At 43.1% G+C, this 20,427-nt stretch overlaps 5 protein-coding genes across 5 annotated transcripts; 4 read left to right on the forward strand and 1 right to left on the reverse strand.

The window, feature by feature from the left end:
* Positions 1-751: 751 nt before the first annotated feature.
* On the reverse strand, positions 752-5,910 carry LOC117568104 (uncharacterized). Its single transcript, XM_034248496.2, has 7 exons — positions 5,527-5,910; positions 2,606-4,890; positions 2,177-2,541; positions 1,844-2,122; positions 1,311-1,665; positions 999-1,171; positions 752-916 (listed from the first exon to the last, which is right to left on the reverse strand). The coding sequence occupies exons 1-7, from the start codon at positions 5,816-5,818 to the stop codon at positions 787-789; spliced, it is 3,879 nt and encodes a 1,292-aa protein (XP_034104387.1). The 5' UTR covers positions 5,819-5,910; the 3' UTR covers positions 752-786.
* Positions 5,911-6,571: 661 nt separating this feature from the next.
* On the forward strand, positions 6,572-8,077 carry LOC117570890 (40S ribosomal protein S16). Its single transcript, XM_034252787.2, has 5 exons — positions 6,572-6,683; positions 6,750-6,791; positions 6,956-7,087; positions 7,268-7,382; positions 7,822-8,077. Exons 1-5 carry the CDS (start codon positions 6,672-6,674, stop codon positions 7,965-7,967), a joined length of 447 nt encoding a protein of 148 aa, XP_034108678.1. The 5' UTR covers positions 6,572-6,671; the 3' UTR covers positions 7,968-8,077.
* Positions 8,078-8,318: 241 nt separating this feature from the next.
* Positions 8,319-12,549, forward strand: LOC117569218 (structural maintenance of chromosomes protein 2). The gene is made up of 8 exons (XM_034250294.2): positions 8,319-8,593; positions 8,659-8,970; positions 9,028-9,757; positions 9,819-10,246; positions 10,315-10,461; positions 10,517-10,639; positions 10,697-10,890; positions 10,955-12,549. Exons 1-8 carry the CDS (start codon positions 8,426-8,428, stop codon positions 12,384-12,386), a joined length of 3,534 nt encoding a protein of 1,177 aa, XP_034106185.1. The 5' UTR covers positions 8,319-8,425; the 3' UTR covers positions 12,387-12,549.
* Positions 12,550-13,091: 542 nt separating this feature from the next.
* Positions 13,092-16,109, forward strand: LOC117570256 (putative mediator of RNA polymerase II transcription subunit 26). The gene is made up of 3 exons (XM_034251769.2): positions 13,092-13,416; positions 13,968-14,123; positions 14,182-16,109. Exons 1-3 carry the CDS (start codon positions 13,414-13,416, stop codon positions 15,505-15,507), a joined length of 1,485 nt encoding a protein of 494 aa, XP_034107660.1. The 5' UTR covers positions 13,092-13,413; the 3' UTR covers positions 15,508-16,109.
* Positions 16,110-17,034: 925 nt separating this feature from the next.
* On the forward strand, positions 17,035-20,056 carry LOC117570613 (sialin). The gene is made up of 7 exons (XM_034252373.2): positions 17,035-17,474; positions 17,754-18,052; positions 18,131-18,376; positions 18,430-18,885; positions 18,942-19,074; positions 19,130-19,371; positions 19,435-20,056. The coding sequence occupies exons 1-7, from the start codon at positions 17,465-17,467 to the stop codon at positions 19,720-19,722; spliced, it is 1,674 nt and encodes a 557-aa protein (XP_034108264.1). The 5' UTR covers positions 17,035-17,464; the 3' UTR covers positions 19,723-20,056.
* Positions 20,057-20,427: the final 371 nt, after the last annotated feature.

The following is a 20,427-nucleotide window of genomic DNA, read 5'->3' on the forward strand; positions in this document are numbered from 1 at the left end:
TTTTTGTTTGTATAATTCTTTTGTTTCATATGTTTTTTTTTGGTTTTTTAAATCTTCAGAAAACTTTATAAAATGTACATGTTTAAATGAATATTAATTACGATTTGAGAATTGAAATGATAATTACGTGAAAGAAAAACACAAATATATATACAAATGGTATATATACATATATAATATGCTTATAGATCGATTGATTGAGTAGCACATATTGAAGAGACGCGATTGATGAAATTAACGACAATTAAATATTACAGTTTATGCTGTTGCTCCTCTTTCATGTGGTAAAACATAATTAAATCGATAATATGAATTGAAAAAAAATGCACATTCCGTTTAAACGGGCGGCTAATAGGACTGCGGTGGCCGACATCACATCGAACTTGCACACTAGTTAACAACACCACGTGAATTCTAACTGAACGATATAAATGTATGTAACAAACGATTGTTTCAACAAGAAACGAGTTATACACATATATACATGAATTGTTAATGTATATATATATATATAAATATATATTCAGTCACTCAATCGATTTGAATGTCGATCTGCGAACGCTTTAGTCTTTGTTGGCTGCGTTGTCTATGCTGCTGTTAGAGTTGTTCTTGTCGCGATGACGCACTGTTCGTTGTTGTTTGTTGAGTCGCTCGTGGACTGAAAGCAACATTTAGATTTAAAGTCGCGTGAAGAGCTCAACTTACCAGAATTCAAGCACGCTTTTAAAGATTGTTATTTTATGATCTACACTTTGTTGTTATCTTTTTTTTTTTTTTTTTTTTTTGTTAATGAGTTTTGCTGTCAACTGCAGTTGCAGCGTGCGAAGTACGCTCCAAATGCAGATAGGAACAATCGACATCCTCGCAGCGACCCATCAGATCAAAGGGGCAGATGGTGGCATTAATGTTCAGTTGGCTGTCATTCGCAGAAGACACGAAACGAAACAAGAAAACAAATTCAATTCAATGATAGCAATAGCAAGCGAAACGATACTCACCTATTGTAATTGCGCGACATGGGCGTGCGATACTCTCCAAGCAGGGAATCGCTAACTGGCGCCTCGCTCAGCTCCCGCATGAAGCTGACGGTGTAGGGCGGCACATCCTGCATTTGAACCGCGGCAGGACTTGCAGGTACATTAGCATTTGGGGCTGCAGCTTCTGGCGTTGTCTGTAAGTAAACTCAACTCGTTTGTTAGTGTGGGGGTTAGCACAGTTACAGGGACAAACAAACAAACAATGGTAGATGATCGAAACAAGTTCTTAGAAATTAGTTGGAAGCAATAGAATAATATCTAAAATCCACGCACATCAACGTCCAGCCGTATCGTCGCCTCATCTACTCCAGCATCTGTTTCAATGGCATCACTTGCAACTGGCTGCTCTTGCTCTTGCTCAGGCTCTGGCTCAACACTGCTGCTATCTGGCTCAGCTGGAGAGGTTGCAGGACTTTCATTGCTGGACGGCGTCGTGTCAGTTGCATGCGCTGGATCAGCTTCAACTTCAGTTTCCGCTGTCACATCTCCTTGAACTGTGTTTTCGCTTGTAGCGTTAGTTGGTAGATCCAGTGTATCCTCATACGTTGCAATCGAGTTGTACAGACGTATCTCTTTGGTAAGCAGGGTCGACTTGTGCATAATCTCGCTCTTGCCGGGATCCAGTAACCTGAAAATAATCAAAACTGTAGCTGCAACCAACCTAATATCAGCTAAAACATTTATGGCGTCCGCATATCATTTCAACCATTCACGTTGACCCCGAAAGTTCTTATTGCTGTTACGCTTCTACTGCTGCTGCTGCTGTAGTAGTTCTTTGTTGTTTGTCGTTGCTGTGATTGTTGTACCTGTAGTCAGAGCCCTGCAGATCAGTGCCTAGATCCATGGCAGCATTGCGCAGCTTGTTGCGTTTCTGTTTCAGCGATATGATGATCTCATGACTCGCTTGTATCTCAGGCTGTATCCGCGACAGCTTCGCCTCCTCCAACTTGACCGATTGTTTCACAACCTGTAACTCGGCATACAGCTCCTCCAGCCGGCGCTCGTAACGCAGACGCGCAATCTTTGACATTCTCGCCTCCTCCACCATATGCAGCGATTTCTCTAGATTCGTGACCATGCTGCCGCTATAAACAGAGCAAAGTTAGTACCTGTAGCGAATAAAATGCTAAATTTCTTACCCGATTTTAAGAAATGAATTCTCGAATGCTTTTAGTCTGCTCTCCTTCGATGGCTGCAGCAACTTCGACGTGCCGCTCAGCTCTTTGGTCTTGTTTGCTTTAACTGTTGTTGCTTCCGTTGGACTACGGCTGCCTTCCGCCTCGGCTTTTCCGGTGCCAGTCTTCTTTAAAGCTGGTTGTGTCTTCTTTACCGCTTTAGCTGAGGTTCCATTGGTTGTGGCTGCATTTGCTATTTTTCTGGCAGTGTTTACTGTGTTGGCAGTTCCTTTCGCAGTTTCAATCAGTTTCTTCTTTTCCAGCAGGCGCATACGCTCGATAAGAAGCAGGTACTCCTTTTGTGATGCCACCGGCAAGTGACGCACAGCCTAACGTAATAAAAAAGTATAGATAATTAGCTAAACATCTCACATAACTCATTCGTATGCTCACCACCGGCGTTGGCTTAACTTTGTTGCTTGGCTGCAGCGGCGCAGGTTTCGCTATGGTTTCCGCTGCCGCCTCGATTGTCTTTGTCGCTTCTTGTGGAGGCTTTTCGCTGGCCAAAGGCGAAGGTGTGGGCACCTTGGAGCGCGCCTGCTTGAGGAAATCGTCCAGCTTCTTCTCAAAGTACTCGTTGATAACAGTGCGTCGTAAATTATTGTTACTCGGCGCCGTCGAGTCTAGAATCTCAGAGTTGGGTGTGTTTGAACGTGTCGTGGAATTGCTGGCACTATCCATTGCCTGGCTGAGCGGACTCTGATATTCAGCGTAGCTAGTATAACAGCTGCGCAGTTCTAGCTCGTCGTCACTGCCCGCTGATGACTCTGCCAATGTAATAACTAGTTTGTTCACCTTGATGCTATTTGGATCGACTGTGGTTATCAGTCGTGTTGTGCTTGCCGCGTTGTGAATGTGCAGTGGAGCCACTGGCTCCTTGACCAGCAGTGTTGTAGGTCGCTTCAATGGCGGAGCAGCTTGAGTGAGCTTGGAAATCTTGCGCTTAGGCGCAGTCTTTTTGTTGATCACCTTGTTGGGTTTCACAATCTTAATAATGTCGGTGGGAGATGAGTGTAAAGTTGTTGTAGGTGCAGGAACGGATGGCACTTCAGCAGCTTCAACTGCGGGTTGTGGCGGTGATGGATAAGGATCCAGTTCAGGAGCTGGCACAGGCAAGGGCGCCGTCTGCAACTCTTCAACAACTGCAAATGGCACTGCACTTGGCTGTAGCATCGCTTCAGCTTGTTTTATGGGTATGTCATGGTCATCGGAAGTCACCTGGAAACGGCGTACAGCCTTTTTGAGTATTTCTGGACTCTCTTCGGGCGTCTCTTCGCCGAGAGTCTTCTTCTTCGACGCAATGCTAGAGAGCAACAGCAGACGCAACTGGTCGGGATCATCCGAGTCGTGCGTTTCGCTTTTCTCTTCAGCCACAACTCGCTCCACCTGCTTGGCTGTTGGTTTCAGCTTGGATAGCAACAACGCACGCAAGGCGCCCGCCTCATCATCGCTAGTGAGCTGCGATTGCGTTTGGGTCTGCGAGTTGTCCATTGAGATCGATTGAATGTCAGAGAGCGAACCACGACGCGACTGCTGTTCACTTAAATGAAGCGCATCGCGCGCATCGTCATCCTCCAGATGCATGTGTGGAATGTGATAGGAAGGTGGTGGCGGAGGCACTTCATCGTCATCATAATTGAACTGTCCTCGCTTCTGTTGAGCCAGCTGCTCCTCTTCGTCATCATCGTCTACTACAATGGGCATGGAAACAGGGGGCAACGAATTTGGTACAAAGCAATTCCAGCTCTCCTCTCTATTGACCGTCGTTTGCCAGTTGTCTGCCCATTGCTGCCGCTCATCATCGCTGTCCGTCTGCGCCAGATCCATGTCCACTGGCTCCACAAAGTTGCTGGGCGGTGGACTATACGTTGTGCGCTCTGGTGACGCAGCTGGACTTATCTCCATCAGATCATCGATATCATCGCACTCATGACTGATGTTTGGCTGATGCACGCGATTAATCATGTCTGTGGGCGAGTAGGCACGCTCTGCATCGCGCTTCTTGCGTGCCAAGTGCTTTTTTAGCATCGCAGACTTGAGCGCAATAAGACGCAACTTGAGTTCTGGCGTATCATCATCCTGTAGGTCCTGTGACTGTTGTTCTTGTTGATCGACCTGCACCACCTTGTTGGGCTGCTGTGTGTAGCCATCAAGGGATCGTGGCGATAACTCCTCTGTGCGCTTCAACTGCTGCTCCTTTGAATTGGAGTTTGGACTGGGAGATTTTCGCAAGCGATACTGCAAGCGCTCCTTGAGACTATGCTTGGGCTTGAGATCATAGCTGCCAGTGCGAGCCAACGCAACTCGCAGCTTGTCGCGACTCAGCTTCAATTGCGCCAGATCGTCGAAATCATCGTTCTCGTTTTCCGCATTACCATCATACTCGCCTATCTCATCGTCATCTTCGAGCGAATCCAACAGTATGGCAGCTTGTTGTTGCTGACAATAATGACTGTGACGGCGCTTCTTCTTAAGCTGATGCTCCCGACGCGCGAATGGATTCCTTCTAAGCACCTGGCCATGTTTTTTCGACTCGGTCCGCTTCGATTTATGTCGACGATACTTTTTGGGTGGCTCAAACTCTTCCTCTGACAGGCTGGAGACATCCGATAGCACACTAATAGGCGAGAAGTGCTGATAAGGCGTATATCTGTCAATTCTATGTGGCCTTTGGTAATCTGCAAGTAATATAGATTAGCTTATCAGTTCTCAAAAAATTAATGAAGTATGCCCTGCTTTCAATTCATGTAGAATATTATTTTCAGTGGGGCAACAATGTGTACGTTCTCAATTTACGACTGTATTCGACCCGTTTATGTTGCTTGCTATTTACTCTTCAATAGCATCTACAATTACGTAGTGATCGTTATGACATTTTTAGGTTTAAAGTTATTATTATAGATTTAGAATGATATATAAGCCTTTTCATCATAACAACGCATATAAAAGAATGATCAAGATTTGGTTCTTTATCTTTCGTCAAATGCAGAAATCTAAATATCTTTAAATACAGATAAACAGAGTTCGTTCCTTCACCATATTTGGCTTCTGATAATTCACTTGGACTCTCTTTTTACTCTTTCGATTAGCGAACGGGTCTATGAATGGAGCATATTTTGTTTGAAAATTATAGAATTCCGATTGTGTTATTCACTTGAACAAGGTCATTTTATTAGAGCAACATCACACGCACACACGCACACACGCATACACTGGCAGGCTCATTGATAACTGTGCATGTGTATGTACGTATGCATATTACATAGGCAGAGAACGTGTTGCTTCAATGTATTTACACTGGGCGCTGCACTTACTGTATTGATTGGCCAAGTTGGCCGAGAGCATTTCCATTTTCTCGATATCCTTGCTTTTGTCTTCCAGCTGCTGGATGCGAGCACGTAATTTGAATTCTTCATCTTCAGAGGATATTATCATTTCGAAATCATCGACAATTTCGCCCTCCTCGCGGTCTTCTTCCTCGGCGCCATTTCCATTATCGACAATTTCAGCGTCTTTAATTTGCGCACTTTGTTGTGTCGAATTCATATCACCGCAGGCATCCAATTGTTGTCCAGTCGCAAAGCTCTGCAATGCGCAGACAACCATTTTAAATGTGCTACGAAAAGCAACTAGTTTTTATATTTTGTAAAAAATAAGGCAGGAAATTCAACACTTCTCGAACGGCGACTGAAAAAAAACTAGAGGTGGAAACATCGAAGCCAAAATCGATGCATCGATGTTTTAAAAATTCAAAACGTCGATTTCTTTGGTAAACATCAAAGATTTTTTGAACACAAACAAATATAATAAATTAATGAATAATTTTAATGAATGTGTCATATGTTTAAAAGAAACATTAATACAGAATTTAAATTTTTGTATATTGAAAAAGAGCTTTTTTGAAAGTGGTTTTATTGTTGGTTTGTGACCATAGAAAGATTGGAGCACAGAACCCTAGAATTACCTTCTGGTCACACTTCATATGAAATATTGATATATTTCGAAAAGTCGTGCACATGGGGGCATCATTTCAAATAATAATAATAATTTAACTTTTTTTAAATCTAGATATCATCAGACCATTTGCGAGACGTGTTCTCCATGATTAAATTTCCGTAAATAGTATTAAAAATAATGCGAAATCGAAAAACGAGCAATAAGATTTTCATACTTTTAGGTCACACAGTGCTGTAATGTACAATTTAAAATTTTTAATTTTATTAAAATATCATAAACAAACGGTACACAAAATAGTGAAAATTAATGAATTAAGGATTATTAAAATTTGTATCCGCAACCTCAATATTCGATAAGATTGAAACGATTTTTAGGGTTGTCTCGATTAGCCAGTGTTGCAATAAGTTAGGGCGCCCTCTAGGTGTCGAAATACGAACTAAAAATTACAGTTCAGTGTAAAAATAGGCACTTCCGCTCTTTTCTACCCAACTCGCGGAGCAAAATGCAGCAAAAGGTATTGTGGTTGTGAAAAAATGCGAATTGTGTGATACTAAAATGTTGCAAATATTTATATTTATAGCGCAGAGAACCCGTGCAGGCCGTTCAAGTCTTCGGACGCAAGGTGTGTGTTAAAATGCTAATTTAAAACAATGTTTTTCATTGCACGTGTCGGGCGCAAGCTCCAATCCGACATTTAACCGACGCTTATGCTGAGGTTATGTTTGTGTGTGTGATGATAAATAATGTTGAATAAATGCAGATATTTATGAATGATGTGTTTTGCAGAAAACCGCCACTGCCGTTGCTTACTGCAAGCGTGGCAATGGACTCTTGAAGGTGAACGGACGTCCTCTGGACCAGATTGAACCCAAAGTTCTGCAATACAAACTGCAGGAGCCTCTCTTGTTGCTCGGCAAGGTAAGTTGAGAAGAGTTAAAATTGTTCTTCACTTCAATAACGATAACTCAAATGATGATAACATTTATCCCGAAATTGAAGACCAATGAGAATAAACACTTGTTACTGATTGATTGCGCGCTAAGTGTATTTAGCCGGTTTTTTGCAAATCAATTAAACTTGTTTCTTTTTAATTTGCAGGAGAAATTCGCCGGCGTCGACATCCGCGTGCGCGTCAGCGGTGGTGGTCACGTAGCTCAGATCTACGCCATCCGTCAGGCTATTTCCAAGGCCCTCGTTGCCTTCTACCAGAAATGTAAGTCGAAGTCGCTAAAGTTATTGAAATTTGTCTTGTTGCCCATTTAGGTTATTGCTTGAGAGATCAATCTCTTTCTCGCAATTTTTATACAAATTGAGAGGGCGAAATAAACCATCATTTTGAGCATATACCAACCAAACTGCATGCAAAACTATCAGCACAGATTGGGTGATGCGACAAAAACAAAAATACTCTATTTAGACAATAAATCACCTTGACCCAGATTTTTGTAGGAAGTACTTAAAGCATTTTCCTATGAAAGACTAGTGCAAGGAATATTAAATGAAAGTGGCAATCAAAGCGAGTGACTTGAGCAATTTTCCATTGCAGTTGCTATTTGAGGCTTCAGCGACACTCTTTTAACCGTAGACAACTTAAATAACCATTTATATTTAAGTTTTTTTTCTAAAACATTCCTGTTCTTTCTTTGTTGCAGATGTCGATGAGGCCTCCAAGAAGGAAATCAAGGACATCCTTGTCCAATACGACAGAACTCTGCTGGTTGGCGATCCACGTCGCTGCGAGCCCAAGAAGTTCGGCGGTCCAGGTGCCCGTGCTCGTTACCAGAAGTCGTACCGTTAATCTTTCTGCTGCTTTTCAAATTGGATTAGATATTTTGTACAACTTGAAAATGTTTGTATGCCTTTTTTCAACTGAAGATGGCGTGTGAATAAACGGAATAATTAACTTTATATAGTACAAATTCTTTAATTATTTCATTATTGGTTTACCACGGTTTCTAAATCTAAGTGCTTCTAAAAAAGAAATGTGTTGCTGAATTTGAATTTAGCGGCAAGAGTCAATTACAGCTTGTATATCGATATGCTCGAAAATATAAAAGTAATCGATATTAGTAATTCGCAGGCTAGCACGAAATGTTTCGAATTAATCGAAATTGTATCGATATGCCGATTTATCATCCCTAGCGTCAGCATAGGAATTCCGAAAAAACGGCGGCACAAGCGGTTTTAGTTATTCTGTCGTTTGAGTTGTAGTTAGATTGAAAATAATTCTGAGCAACTGGATGTTTAATTCTTAAAATGTATGTGAAGAAACTGGTGCTGGATGGCTTCAAGTCATACGGCAAGCGCACAGAGATCGAAGGCTTCGATCCCGAGTTTACAGCGATCACAGGTCTCAATGGATCCGGCAAATCTAATATTTTAGACTCGATTTGCTTTGTGCTGGGCATAAGTAATTTGCAAAATGTAAGCAACATACGAAATTACTGAGAGAGCAAGAAAGTTAATAATTAATCTAATGTGTATTATAGGTGCGTGCTTCAGCGCTGCAGGATTTGGTGTTCAAGAATGGGCAGGCGGGCATAACGAAGGCAACGGTTACAATTGTTTTCGACAATACAAATGCCCAGCAGTGTCCTCCTGGCTATGAGAAGTGCCGTGAGATCTCTGTAACCCGTCAAGTAGTTGTCGGTGGCAAGAATAAGTTTCTCATCAATGGCAAGCTGGTACAGAACAAGAAGGTGCAGGACTTCTTCTGCTCCATACAGCTGAACGTAAACAATCCCAATTTCCTGATCATGCAGGGCAAGATCCAGCAGGTGTTGAACATGAAGCCCAAGGAGGTAAGCAGCAGCTATTAGTTGTAGGCAAATTAGTTAATGACAAACTGTAAATCGTAGGTGCTGTCCATGGTCGAGGAGGCGGCGGGCACCAGCGTCTATAAGACCAAACGAGATGCCACCAAGACGCTGATCGAGAAGAAGGAGGGCAAAGTACGCGAGACGTCGGCACTGCTAGAAGAGGAGGTGCTGCCAAAGCTTGACAAGCTGCGCAAGGAACGCACTGCCTACCAGGAATACCAGAAGATTTGTCGCGACATTGAATTCCTCACCTATATCTTCATCTCGGCCAGATATCTAAAACTATGCGATGCGCTGCAGTCGGTAGAGGCCAGCGAAGAGAAGATCGAGAATCGCATTGCCACTTGCCGCGAGACACATGCTCGCAATCTCGAGGAAATTGAGAGCACCGATGTGAAGGTGAAGGATATACAGCATAAGATCGACGAGGAAATGGGTGGAGCTCTCAAGTCACTTGAGGAGCAGCTGTCCGCCAAGCGGGCCATCGAAGCCAAGGCATCAGGCAGCCTTAAGGCAGCCAAGGGTACAATTGAACAGGACCAGAAAAAGATTCGTATGGCGAATAAGAACATATCCGAGGATGAAGCTGCACTGCTCAAGAAACAGCAGGCCATGGCCATGGTGAAGGACGAGTTCCAGGGCCTTAAAGATGCCGATGCCAATGATGCCAAGGCCTACGAAGATGCCAAGCGTAAATTGGAGGCTGTTTCACAGGGTCTTTCTACTAACGAGGATGGCGAAGCGTGCACGCTGCAGGAGCAGTTGATTGGTGAGTTGTCGGTGATTTACTTTATTGAATGACTAGCTAATGTGCCACAATACATCCACAGCTGCCAAGCAACAGCTCAGCGAAGCACAGACTACAATTAAAACATCCGAAATGGAGCTGCGACACACACGTACTTTGCTCAATCAGAAGCAAGGCGAGACACAAACAAATGATGCAGCCTACACCAAGGACAAGTCATTGCAGGACCAGCTGGAGGTGGAAGTAAAGAACCTGGAGCATCAGTTGCAGGGTCTTAACTACGAAGGCGGCCAGTTCGAGCAGCTAAAGGAACGTCGCCAAGAATTGCACAATGAAGTGCGCGAGATTAAGCGTGAATTGGACAGACGCAATGGAGCTCGCTACGATCTGCAATATAATGACCCAGAGCCGAATTTCCAGCGCCAGAAAGTGCGTGGCATGGTGGGCAAATTGTTTCAGGTCAACGATATGAATAACTCCATGGCCATCTCGATGGCAGCTGGCGGTCATGTAAGCATCCAGTTAACCCATTCAATGTGAACAACTTAAAAATTTGTGTTTTTATTTTGTATGAATAGTTGTACAGCTATGTGGCCGATGATGATGTGACGAGCAAGAAGATTTTGCAGCGTGGCAACTTACAACGTCGCGTCACTTTTATACCCATCAACAAGATCACTCCATCGCCTTTAAGTCCACAAGTTATCCAGTATGCCAAGAATACTGTAAGTCTTATTTGTTTATGATTATCTGGTATTTGATTACTCGATTTTTTTTTAGTATGGACATGATAATGTGGATTCGGCCATGTCACTCATCAGCTATGATCGCTACTTCGAGCCAGTGATGCAGTTTGTCTTTGGAGGTATACTCATCTGCAAGGACTTGGAGGTGGCCAAAGGAGTAAGCAGAGTGTTTTGTCTATTAGTTGAATTTACTTAAAAACGTTTTCCATATTAGTTGAGTGCAGATCAACGCATTGGAGGTCGCTGTGTGACTTTGGAGGGCGATGTTGTCGATTCGGCAGGCACTTTGTCTGGTGGCGCAGCACCCAAGGGTGCGAATATCCTCGAGGAATTGAGCAGCCTTCGTAATTTAGAGAAAGACCTCAATGCCAAAATGAATGAACTAAAGCAAGTCGAGGAACAATTAAAGTATGTCTTAAGAGCATTTAATTTTATAATATACAACTTTACTAAAAACTGGTTATCTTTGCAGCGCTATTGAAAATGTAGCACGTAATCACAACAAGCTGAAGGAAGCACTTGAATTGCGTCAACACGAGCTGTCCATGTGCAAGAGTCGCTTGGCCCACACAGCTTTCCAGCAGAATCAATCAGAAATCGAAGAGATGAAAGAGAAAGTCAAGACCTTGGAACAGCAAATCTTGGATGCACGCGATAAGCAAAAAGCCTCGCAGGCCAAGGTCAAGGATGTGGAGGCCAAGTTAGCAGATGCCAAGGGCTATCGAGAGCGTGAACTAAAGGCGGCCAACAATGAAGTAAAGGCAGCTCAACAGCGTGCCGACAAGTCGCGGGCCAATTGGAAAAAACGCGAGCAAGAGTTCGAAACGTTGCAGTTGGAGATTAGCGAGTTGGAGAAAAGTATTGAAGCTGCCAAGCAACAGCATCAGGAGATGGTGGATAATCTCGAAAAGTACAAAGAGGAGTTGGATGCATTGCAGCAAAATAGCTCGAGTGCCGCCACAGAAGTATCTGAGCTGGAGAAGGCCATCAAGGCGCAAAAGGACAACTTGAATAGCCAGAATAAAGAGATGCGTATTCTGCTGGGAAAGAAGGAGAAAATGCTTAAACAAAATCAGGAGCTGGAACTCGAAGTCAAGAAGAAAGAAAACGAAAAGAGCAAAATTAGTGCAGAGGCCAAAGATGCCAAGAAGCGTATGGATGCACTGGAAGTGAAATACCCCTGGATACCTGAGGAAAAGAGTTTCTTCGGCATGAAGAATACACGCTACGATTACAGCAAAGAGGATCCCGTCGAGGCGGGAAATAAACTAACCAAGATGCAGGAGAAGAAGGAGAAAATGGAGCGTACTCTCAACATGAATGCCATGCAAACGCTGGAGCGCGAAGAGGAGAACTACAACGAGACGGTGCGCCGTCGTCAAATTGTCGAACAGGACAAGGAGAAAATCAAGCAGATTATTGTTAAACTGGATGAAGAGGAGCAAGGTCAAGTGAAGCGTGCTTGGGAGGCGGTTACCGAGAACTTTAGCGGTATCTTTAGCACTCTATTGCCAGGTGCCCAAGCTCTGCTCAAGCCCGTCAAAACAAATGGTATTCTGAGTGGCCTCGAAATCAAGGTCGGCTTCAATGGCGTTTTTAAGGATAGTTTGGGCGAGTTGTCTGGTGGCCAAAAGTCTTTGGTTGCCTTGTCCCTCGTCTTGGCCATGCTCAAGTTCTCTCCTGCTCCGCTCTACATTCTCGACGAGGTGGACGCAGCTCTAGACATGTCGCACACACAAAATATTGGCAGTATGCTCAAGCAACATTTCCGTGATTCTCAATTTCTGATCGTCTCCCTGAAAGATGGTCTCTTCAATCATGCCAATGTCCTGTTTCGTACTCAGTTCTTGGAAGGCGTCTCCACAATTTCTCGCACAGTGGGACGTTCAACAGCAAAACGTTAAATACCAAAATTGGTTTTTAATTTAATATTTTTCTTTAAACGGTGTCATTGTAAAATGTTGTAGACACTATCTACTCTGTATTAATTCAAATGGAAATTTTAATTTCAATAAAATGAAGACACATTTTCAACAGAATTAACGTTACGTTACCAACTAAAAACATTTCATAATGTTTTAATATTAAATATTTTTATATGAAAGAGTTTAATAATTAAATTTCACAATTTGCAAATCATTTAAGAAACATTAAATAAATACATACATATACCTCAATGAATATTTTATATTATGTCAGTAGATTACGATTCTTTTAAACTAGAATCGCTTTTTAATTTCAGAAATATTCAATTTTCTGAACACTACTTTTTGTAGAGGGTTCACTATATGAATAAAATACAGATAAAGTGAACAATAAATTATTTTTTTATTATTATATAAAAAACTAATCAGTGTGGTACATGGAACTTAAATCTTTTAAATACATTACATCCAAGAGACTCGAATCTAAGAGAATTTAAATTTATTAGTTTCTACTGCAATACAGTTTTTTAATTTAAGAAATATCAAATCATTATTCTGAAAAGCATATTATTTACTATTCGTCGTTTAACAGAATTCTGTTAAGTTGTCTTGGCGGGCAAGTTGTTAATTTCCAATAGGGCTGAATGGCCGATACAAACGTCAAACTGACGTTTGGTCACAGCGACAAAGAGAACGACACTGACTGTCGTTGGCTGTAAGTTGCATGCGCACTAGAGAGAGCGAGACAGAACGTTTGGTGAGACCGTCGACGAGACGAACGCACCGCGCAAACCCACACTTGCACACATACAAGAACACAGACAGCAACAACACGCACACACACAATAAAACAAGCGACAGAACTGCGACTACGACAATGTTGGAAGAGTGCTACTGTGAAAAATTCAACAAAAGTGCTAAAATTAATATTTAAAAACACGACTAGGGCGCAAATAAAACATTCAACATTTCATCCCAACGCAGATTCCTGAAAAAGCTCGTCAACATGGTAAGAAAGCATCTTGCATTTGGTCATGGAATCACAATACAAAAATCTTGAGTCAAATCGCTTCGTTCTGCAAACACAGTGTCCGTGAATATGTGCGTGTGTATGTGTGTGGTACAAAATTCTATAACTTGTATGCGCTTCGTCTGTCTGGCGGTTTGGCAATACAGGTGGGGGTCACCTCGGGAACCTTGCATTAAACAGATGATTCCATGGCTTTTTATTTGTTAAACATTGCCAACAAGTGCAGGAGGAAAGGGCATCGGGCCGGCATCGATATCCTTTAATTTAAATTTCAAATATATCGATTAATGTTATTCGATACAAACTGCGAGGAATGTTATCTCTTCTTCACCTGCATATTAATTTTGTTCTTTGAAGAAAACACTTAACAGTGTTTACCAACATATTTATAATTTTGCCAGTGTTGACAGAGTTGTTTGCAATAACAGCTGTTCCCATAGTTCGCTGTAAACTGATCTTAAACGAAGACGAAGATTGTTTTTGACGTTATTGTAATTGTAAATATTGTTGTAAAATGCATTTCTTTAAAGGATCGAGTCACAAAGCCGCAGAAGAAGATGCTCATCACGCTGCTACGCGAAACAAAGTATATGGAGGGCAAGAAGGAAAAGGAATGGTATTGGGAGAAGATTCAAGCGGCTCTCAATACTATTGGCCCCAAGAAGACCATAATACAGTGGAAAAAGGTGCGTATGTCAGCTAAATTGAATACCGTCCAATCTCTAGATAATGCTCTTCTTGCAGTGCTGGCGCGATATGCGTTTGACGACGCGAAAAAAACTGGCGGAGCTCAAGCGTTGTCAGTTGTCTGGCGGATCGCCGCCACCGGGCATTGAACTGAATCAGGAGGACAATGACATCATTGACATCGTGGGCACAGAGTACTTTTACGAGGAGATGAACGGCGAACTGAAACCCGAGAACTTTATGACCGGCTTCGACTATGTGCCGGAGCACTTCTGCGATGCCATTCTTACGGCTGCTGCGGGCCAGCAACAGCAGCACATGCAGCACCAAAAGGATCCGCAGTCGCATAGCGGACAGCAGCCGCAGGATCATCATACCAACGATGGCGAGACAAACGATGCTCCGGGCTCTTCCAACGGTGGCTCGTATCAGGGCCAGAATGTGAGTCAGCTGCAGTCGCACAACGGTGCTGGAACGGAGCACGGCAATGGCAATGGAAATGGCACACAGCCACATCCGGGCATGCCGCAGCATCCAGCATTTCATGGCGGACTGCATCCGCATCTGCTGCGGCGACAGCACACAAATTCGGCCATGCAGCGCGAGTCGCCCTTTGAGGAGAAGCTGTTGCAGTTCATGCAGGATGCGTTCCCCAAGAAGAGTAAAAAGCGCAAGCAACGCGATCCCGACAAGCTCTTTCTGCTGTCGCTGTACGAGGAAATCAAGCGCGTGCCGGAGGAGATACGACTGGATGTAAAATCGGAGCTGATGCAGATCTTGAAAAAGTATCAAAAGAAATCGCCCGTCAAGGCGGAGAAGTCGTCAGCCTCCACGTCATCCGCATCCAAGCAAAGCGGCAACAGCAGCAGCAGCTCAGCTGCCGCGCATCTCTCGCACGGCATGTATCAGCTGCAGAAGAAGTACGAAAAGGGCGAGAAGGAGACGTCACCGCAGTCCCAGGTGGATCCTGTGCCGTTGCACGCGCCACAGCAGCTGCCACTGTTTCAGCTGCAGAAGAAGTACGAGGAGAGTGCCGAGAAGGTGCATCAACAGCAGAGCGAGCAGCGCAAACTGGAGGCTGCCCATCAGCAGCAACATGCCGCCCATCAGCAGCCACCGCCGCCGCCCAATGAGCAGCATCTGCATCATCCACAGATGGCGCACAACATCATGTTCCCGCTGGCCCAACTGCGCAATGAGCAGCCGCCGTCGCAGCAGCATCACGCTCACAATCCGCATCAGCAGCAACAGCATCCCCACCAGCAGCAGCAGCAATCGCAGCAGCAGCAACAACATCATCCACCAACGATCTTTGGATCGGCGGCCAGTGCAGCGGCCATGAGCACGGATCGGCCAGCGATGTCCTACGAGAACGTCGGATGAATGTTGAGCCGTCTGTGGGAAGCCACTTGTGGAGCGCGCCCTGCGACGGTGTCCCCCACGACGGCAGACGCGCACAACTGTTAAGCAACCATGCAACATGCAACATTGGCAACTGTTTTGCCAACTGTTTAACCCAGCTCATTGCGTCGGTATTTGGCTCGACGAGATCGTTAGACGTCGGACACCGTCGCTCCCCCCCTTAATCTGTCGGAACTGTGTGCAAAATTGTTTCAAACATTAGGTTATACTCACATTTCTAATCCTTATGCTAGTTTATCAAGTAGCCATGAAATGATCTTCATGTAAATGCCAACGGAACGATCCCAAGGCACAAAAAAACAAAACAAAACTAAATTGAAATGCATCAATATTTATGTATAAGCTTATACATAATTGAATTAATTAAATACATATGCAAATTGTGACTTTATTTTCAATTGCAACAAATGAATTTATTGTATGTATACACAAAACTCATAAACGTTAACGAAATTAATCTAAAATGAGATGAGTGAAGTGGAGTTTCAATTGAATTATGTTACCATTTCATTTGAATGCAATGAACGAACTCTACGACTTAAGAAAATAAAGAAGTTTAGTTTTAGATAGATGTGGTTATTCATATTATCATTTTTCTCGATATTAATATTTTAAATAATGTTTCTCGAATACCTTAAATAGTATACATTTTGAGTAAGTTTGAATGTGAATAGATTCAATTGTTCAAAGAATGTAGCAAGCAGATATTAATTTTGTTGAAGACGACTCATTTTTAGAAGGGAATACTTTTTAAAATATTTTAAATACATATTGTATATAATATATGTATAATATTTATCGATATTATTTTTTTAGATATTGATTTTCACATATCTCAACGGTACAAATTTGAGAGCAACAAAATTTTATGTAGCAAGAGATACGAGTATTAATTGTTTATGAGACGTTTTATATTTAGGGATAGGAATATTTCTAAAAATTTTTTAAACTGATAAGTCGAATGATTGCTAAGATATATAATAATATATAATATACATTTAGTTTCAGACAGATTTTGTTATTCATACTATAAAATATGATTTGTCTCGATATTCATTTCTTAGATGATGATTATTAAAATAAGAAGAGCAGGGGTCCAAGGCTTATAAATTAATTTAATTAGATGGGATAGATAAAATTTCAGTGGTATAAAAACTGAATCTGTTTAGTGTTTAGAATTTGATGTAGCAAGCAGATATAAATTTCTTATATGATTATTCATTTTTAAGGAAAAGAATATTTTTCTTAAAATATTTCAAATTATTGCTTAGACACATTTCTCAAGATTTAGGAGAGATAATTTGATAATCACAATATTAAATATTTATAATTCAAATACTACAAAAGTTTCCATTATATGATTTTATTATGACAGCTAAGGCTTTAAGATATGCTGATGTATTTTGTTAGGTTAAAAAATAATAAGTTCACATTTCAGATAAAATTAGTTGCTGCTTAGCAGGAATAGAATCACTCGCCCTATCATAAAAGAGCAGAATAGTAGCAAGCGATCTGTTAAAACTGAGACTGGGACTGAGAGTATTTATCTTTGCAGTTTGCAGTTTGTTGGATCGTTTGGTCGGCACACGAACGAGGCCCGACACGGCATCGCATATCGGATCATAAAAGAGAAAAAAACAGCAAAAACGAGATTACGATCGCGATAATCAGAGCTGTAGCATAACGCTGTGAGATGTGATGTGCACTTATCAGTTGCGTGGGATATACAAAGTGGATGGAAGTGTGGCTGGCTGTTTGTTACCTGCGACAAACGGACGAGAAGCGTTTGGCATTCTAGTCTGGCCACGGGCCGGAGCGAGTCAAAGTGCAGAATTAGATTTATTTTCCTTCCGTTGATCCTTTGACCGATCTTAACTTTATTCGCAGTGCAGTGATCTTTAGTTAGAAATAAGCAAACATGGCAGAAGGTACGAGTTGAGTGAGATCAGTGAGCTTTCAAATCAAGTTCAGCTAAAAGACAATGTGCGATGTGATGTGATGTGGTTCAAGATTCAAGATTGGCAATTAACCACAAGCTGCCTTCGGTGCACTTGTGAGTTTTTCAATTGCAATTCAAGCTGCGAAATACGAATGTGAATTTGAGTGTAGAGCTGAATTATAATTATTGTTATGTGCACTAGAAGTGTCAATATTATTATGTGAACATAATCTCCATCTCCATTGCGATCTTCGCTCTTCCCTTGCAGTCGAGGCACGCACTGTGCTCTGGTACATGACGTTCATAGGATTCATTGTCAACTATATGCTGCGCATCAATCTGAACATCACTATTGTGGACATGATCGCTATCAAGCCAGAGAATGTGTCCCTTCAGCCCCTGAACATTTCAACCCCACTCAATGTGACTAGCATTCCACTCAATGTGACCAGCCTTCCACTCAATGTGACCAGCAATGCAACAACAACAACAACAACACTTAGTCTCATTGAAACCGCATACGCAGAGCGGTATTCGTGGGAGCGACAGTTTCTTGATTGGGCAAACGTGAGTGATTCACTGCAGTTTAATTAACCCACTGTGCGTATGAGTAACATGCATGCAATTCATTCTCTGACTGCACAGATTGAGTACGAACGATATGGATTCCATTGGGACGAGGGGAAGCAGAGCAATCTGTTGGGTTCCTTCTTCTGGGTGCATTGGTTGCTCCAATTGCCCGGCGGCGTGTTGGCTCGCAAATATGGCACCAAGCTGGTGTTTGGTCTCTCCAATGGCATCGGCGTTTTCTGCTGCTTCCTCATACCGATCTTCGCCTACTGGAGCTATACAGCGCTGATCTGTCTGCGCGTCTTCCAGGGATTCGTTACGGTAGGTCTCTTTGATCAGTTGGTAAATCAGTATTGAACTTCCGCTTCTCTTAGGGCATGGCTTGGCCATCGATGCATGTGATGACGGCTAAATGGATACCGCCCAACGAGCGGAGTAAGTTCGTCAGCGCCTATCTGGGCAGCTCGGTGGGTGTGGCGTTGTTCTATCCCATATTCGGTTACATCATTGCCTGGTCCTCTTGGGAATGGGTTTACTACATCTGCGGAGTTTTCGGCATGCTTTGGTTTGTTGCCTGGCAATTTCTGGTCTTCGACAGTCCCGCCCAGCATCCGCGTATTGCACAGTCGGAGCGTCGCTACATTGAGAAGTCACTGGGCGCCTCGGTGCAGAACAGCACGCCAGGACCAACGCCCTGGAAGCAGATTGCCTGCTCGCGTCCAGTGTGGATGAATGTGGTGGCCCAGTGGGGCGGCATCTGGGGTCTGTTCACGCTGATGACACACGGTCCTACGTACTTCCGACTGATCCATCACTGGAATATAAGAGCTGTAAGCTAACGAGTGTTTAAAGGTGAAATTCTTAGTTAATCTTATTTCCCTTGCAGACGGGCTTCCTTTCGGGTTTGCCGCATTTGATGCGCATGCTTTTCGCTTACGTCTTCTCCGTATTCGCCGACTATTTGCTCCGCACGGATCGCTTGAGTCGCACCAATGTGCGCAAGCTGGCCACAGCTATTTGTAAGTCCGAACTAAATGCTGGAGGAGATACGTTTTGATTCCCATTTACTTGCAGGTTGTGGCGTCAAGGGTTTCGTTGTATTGGCCTTAGCCTACTTTGGCTATAATGCAACTGCTGCCATTGTGCTTGTGGCTACAGCCACCATGTTCCATGGCGCTGTCTCCTCTGGTCCACTGGCCTCCATGGTGGATCTGTCTCCCAACTATGCGGGCATTGTGCTCGGTGTTAGTGGTATGATTGGCGGCATGCCCGGCTTCATCTCTCCCTACATTGTGGGCATTCTAACGAAGGGCAATGTGAGTGCTTCCTTTGTGTGTCCCTTGGCTATCTTCTCTTTAATCTCTTCTTTTGTATTTTAGCAAACCATTGAAGCCTGGAAGAATGTGTTCATGCTGACGGCAGCTATGTTAATTGGCAGCGGTGTTTTGTACGTCTTCTTCTCGGAGTCCACGCTACAACCGTGGAACAGTGGCAGCCATTCGCTGCCCGATGCGGGTCTCAAGGAGCTGCAGCTGCTGGAGGAGAAGCTGCCGCTGCAGAGTGACGGCAAGGAGAAGGAAGAGGAGCTGGAGCTGGAGCAGAAGCCGGAAGAGCAGCGGGAGAAGGAGACGGAGGTGGATACTGCCGAAGTGAAGCGTCAGAACTGATAAGCCAAATCAGCAGCAGCGGGTGTCAGCTTTATTGTCATAAGTCCATTTTAGTTATAGCCCCCATTGTGTTGGCCGCCGCGTCTGGCAAACAAAGTTATCACAGCTCATCTCATATTTGCACTGAGATTGGGCGCGTTGTCACCACCATTGTCGTCTAGTGTTAACTCTTTCTCTAAATTTAAATAACATATTAGAATTTTTGTTGTTGTGCTGTGTGCTCTTGGCTAACGCGATCACGATCATTCCATGAACTTGTTGCCTGTTCTCATTGTGTTTTGTTTTGGCAAATAAAATGTGGGAACTCAATGTAAACAGAAGGCTCAAAGGCCCAACTTGATTTACTGCTCGAATTTGACTTTAACCTCTCTTTTTCGAGAGTTGATTTTTATCAAGGCGGAAGTTGTGAATACGTTTTATGATGTGAGCATAATCAGATACTGTATAGAAGTCCTATCTATAAGAATATCACTTGGAGAGTGCTCTGTTAAGCTTGTGTAAATATTTTGGCGTGAGTTCTTCAAATGAATTACACTGCGCAACAAATCAAAGGGTCTGGAAGGAACTTCAGGTTTAAATGATATAACGAGATTTGATTTACAGTTGTGCAGTTTAAATATAGCTCGTTATTTTATTAGACATGATTAAAAATATCCTTGAATTGACTTTCGAAGTGCGCAAAGTTTGTTTATATAAATTAAATAA

The sequence above is a fragment of the Drosophila albomicans genome, chromosome 3 (genome assembly GCF_009650485.2).
Source record: "Drosophila albomicans strain 15112-1751.03 chromosome 3, ASM965048v2, whole genome shotgun sequence".
NCBI lineage: Eukaryota > Metazoa > Arthropoda > Insecta > Diptera > Drosophilidae > Drosophila > Drosophila albomicans.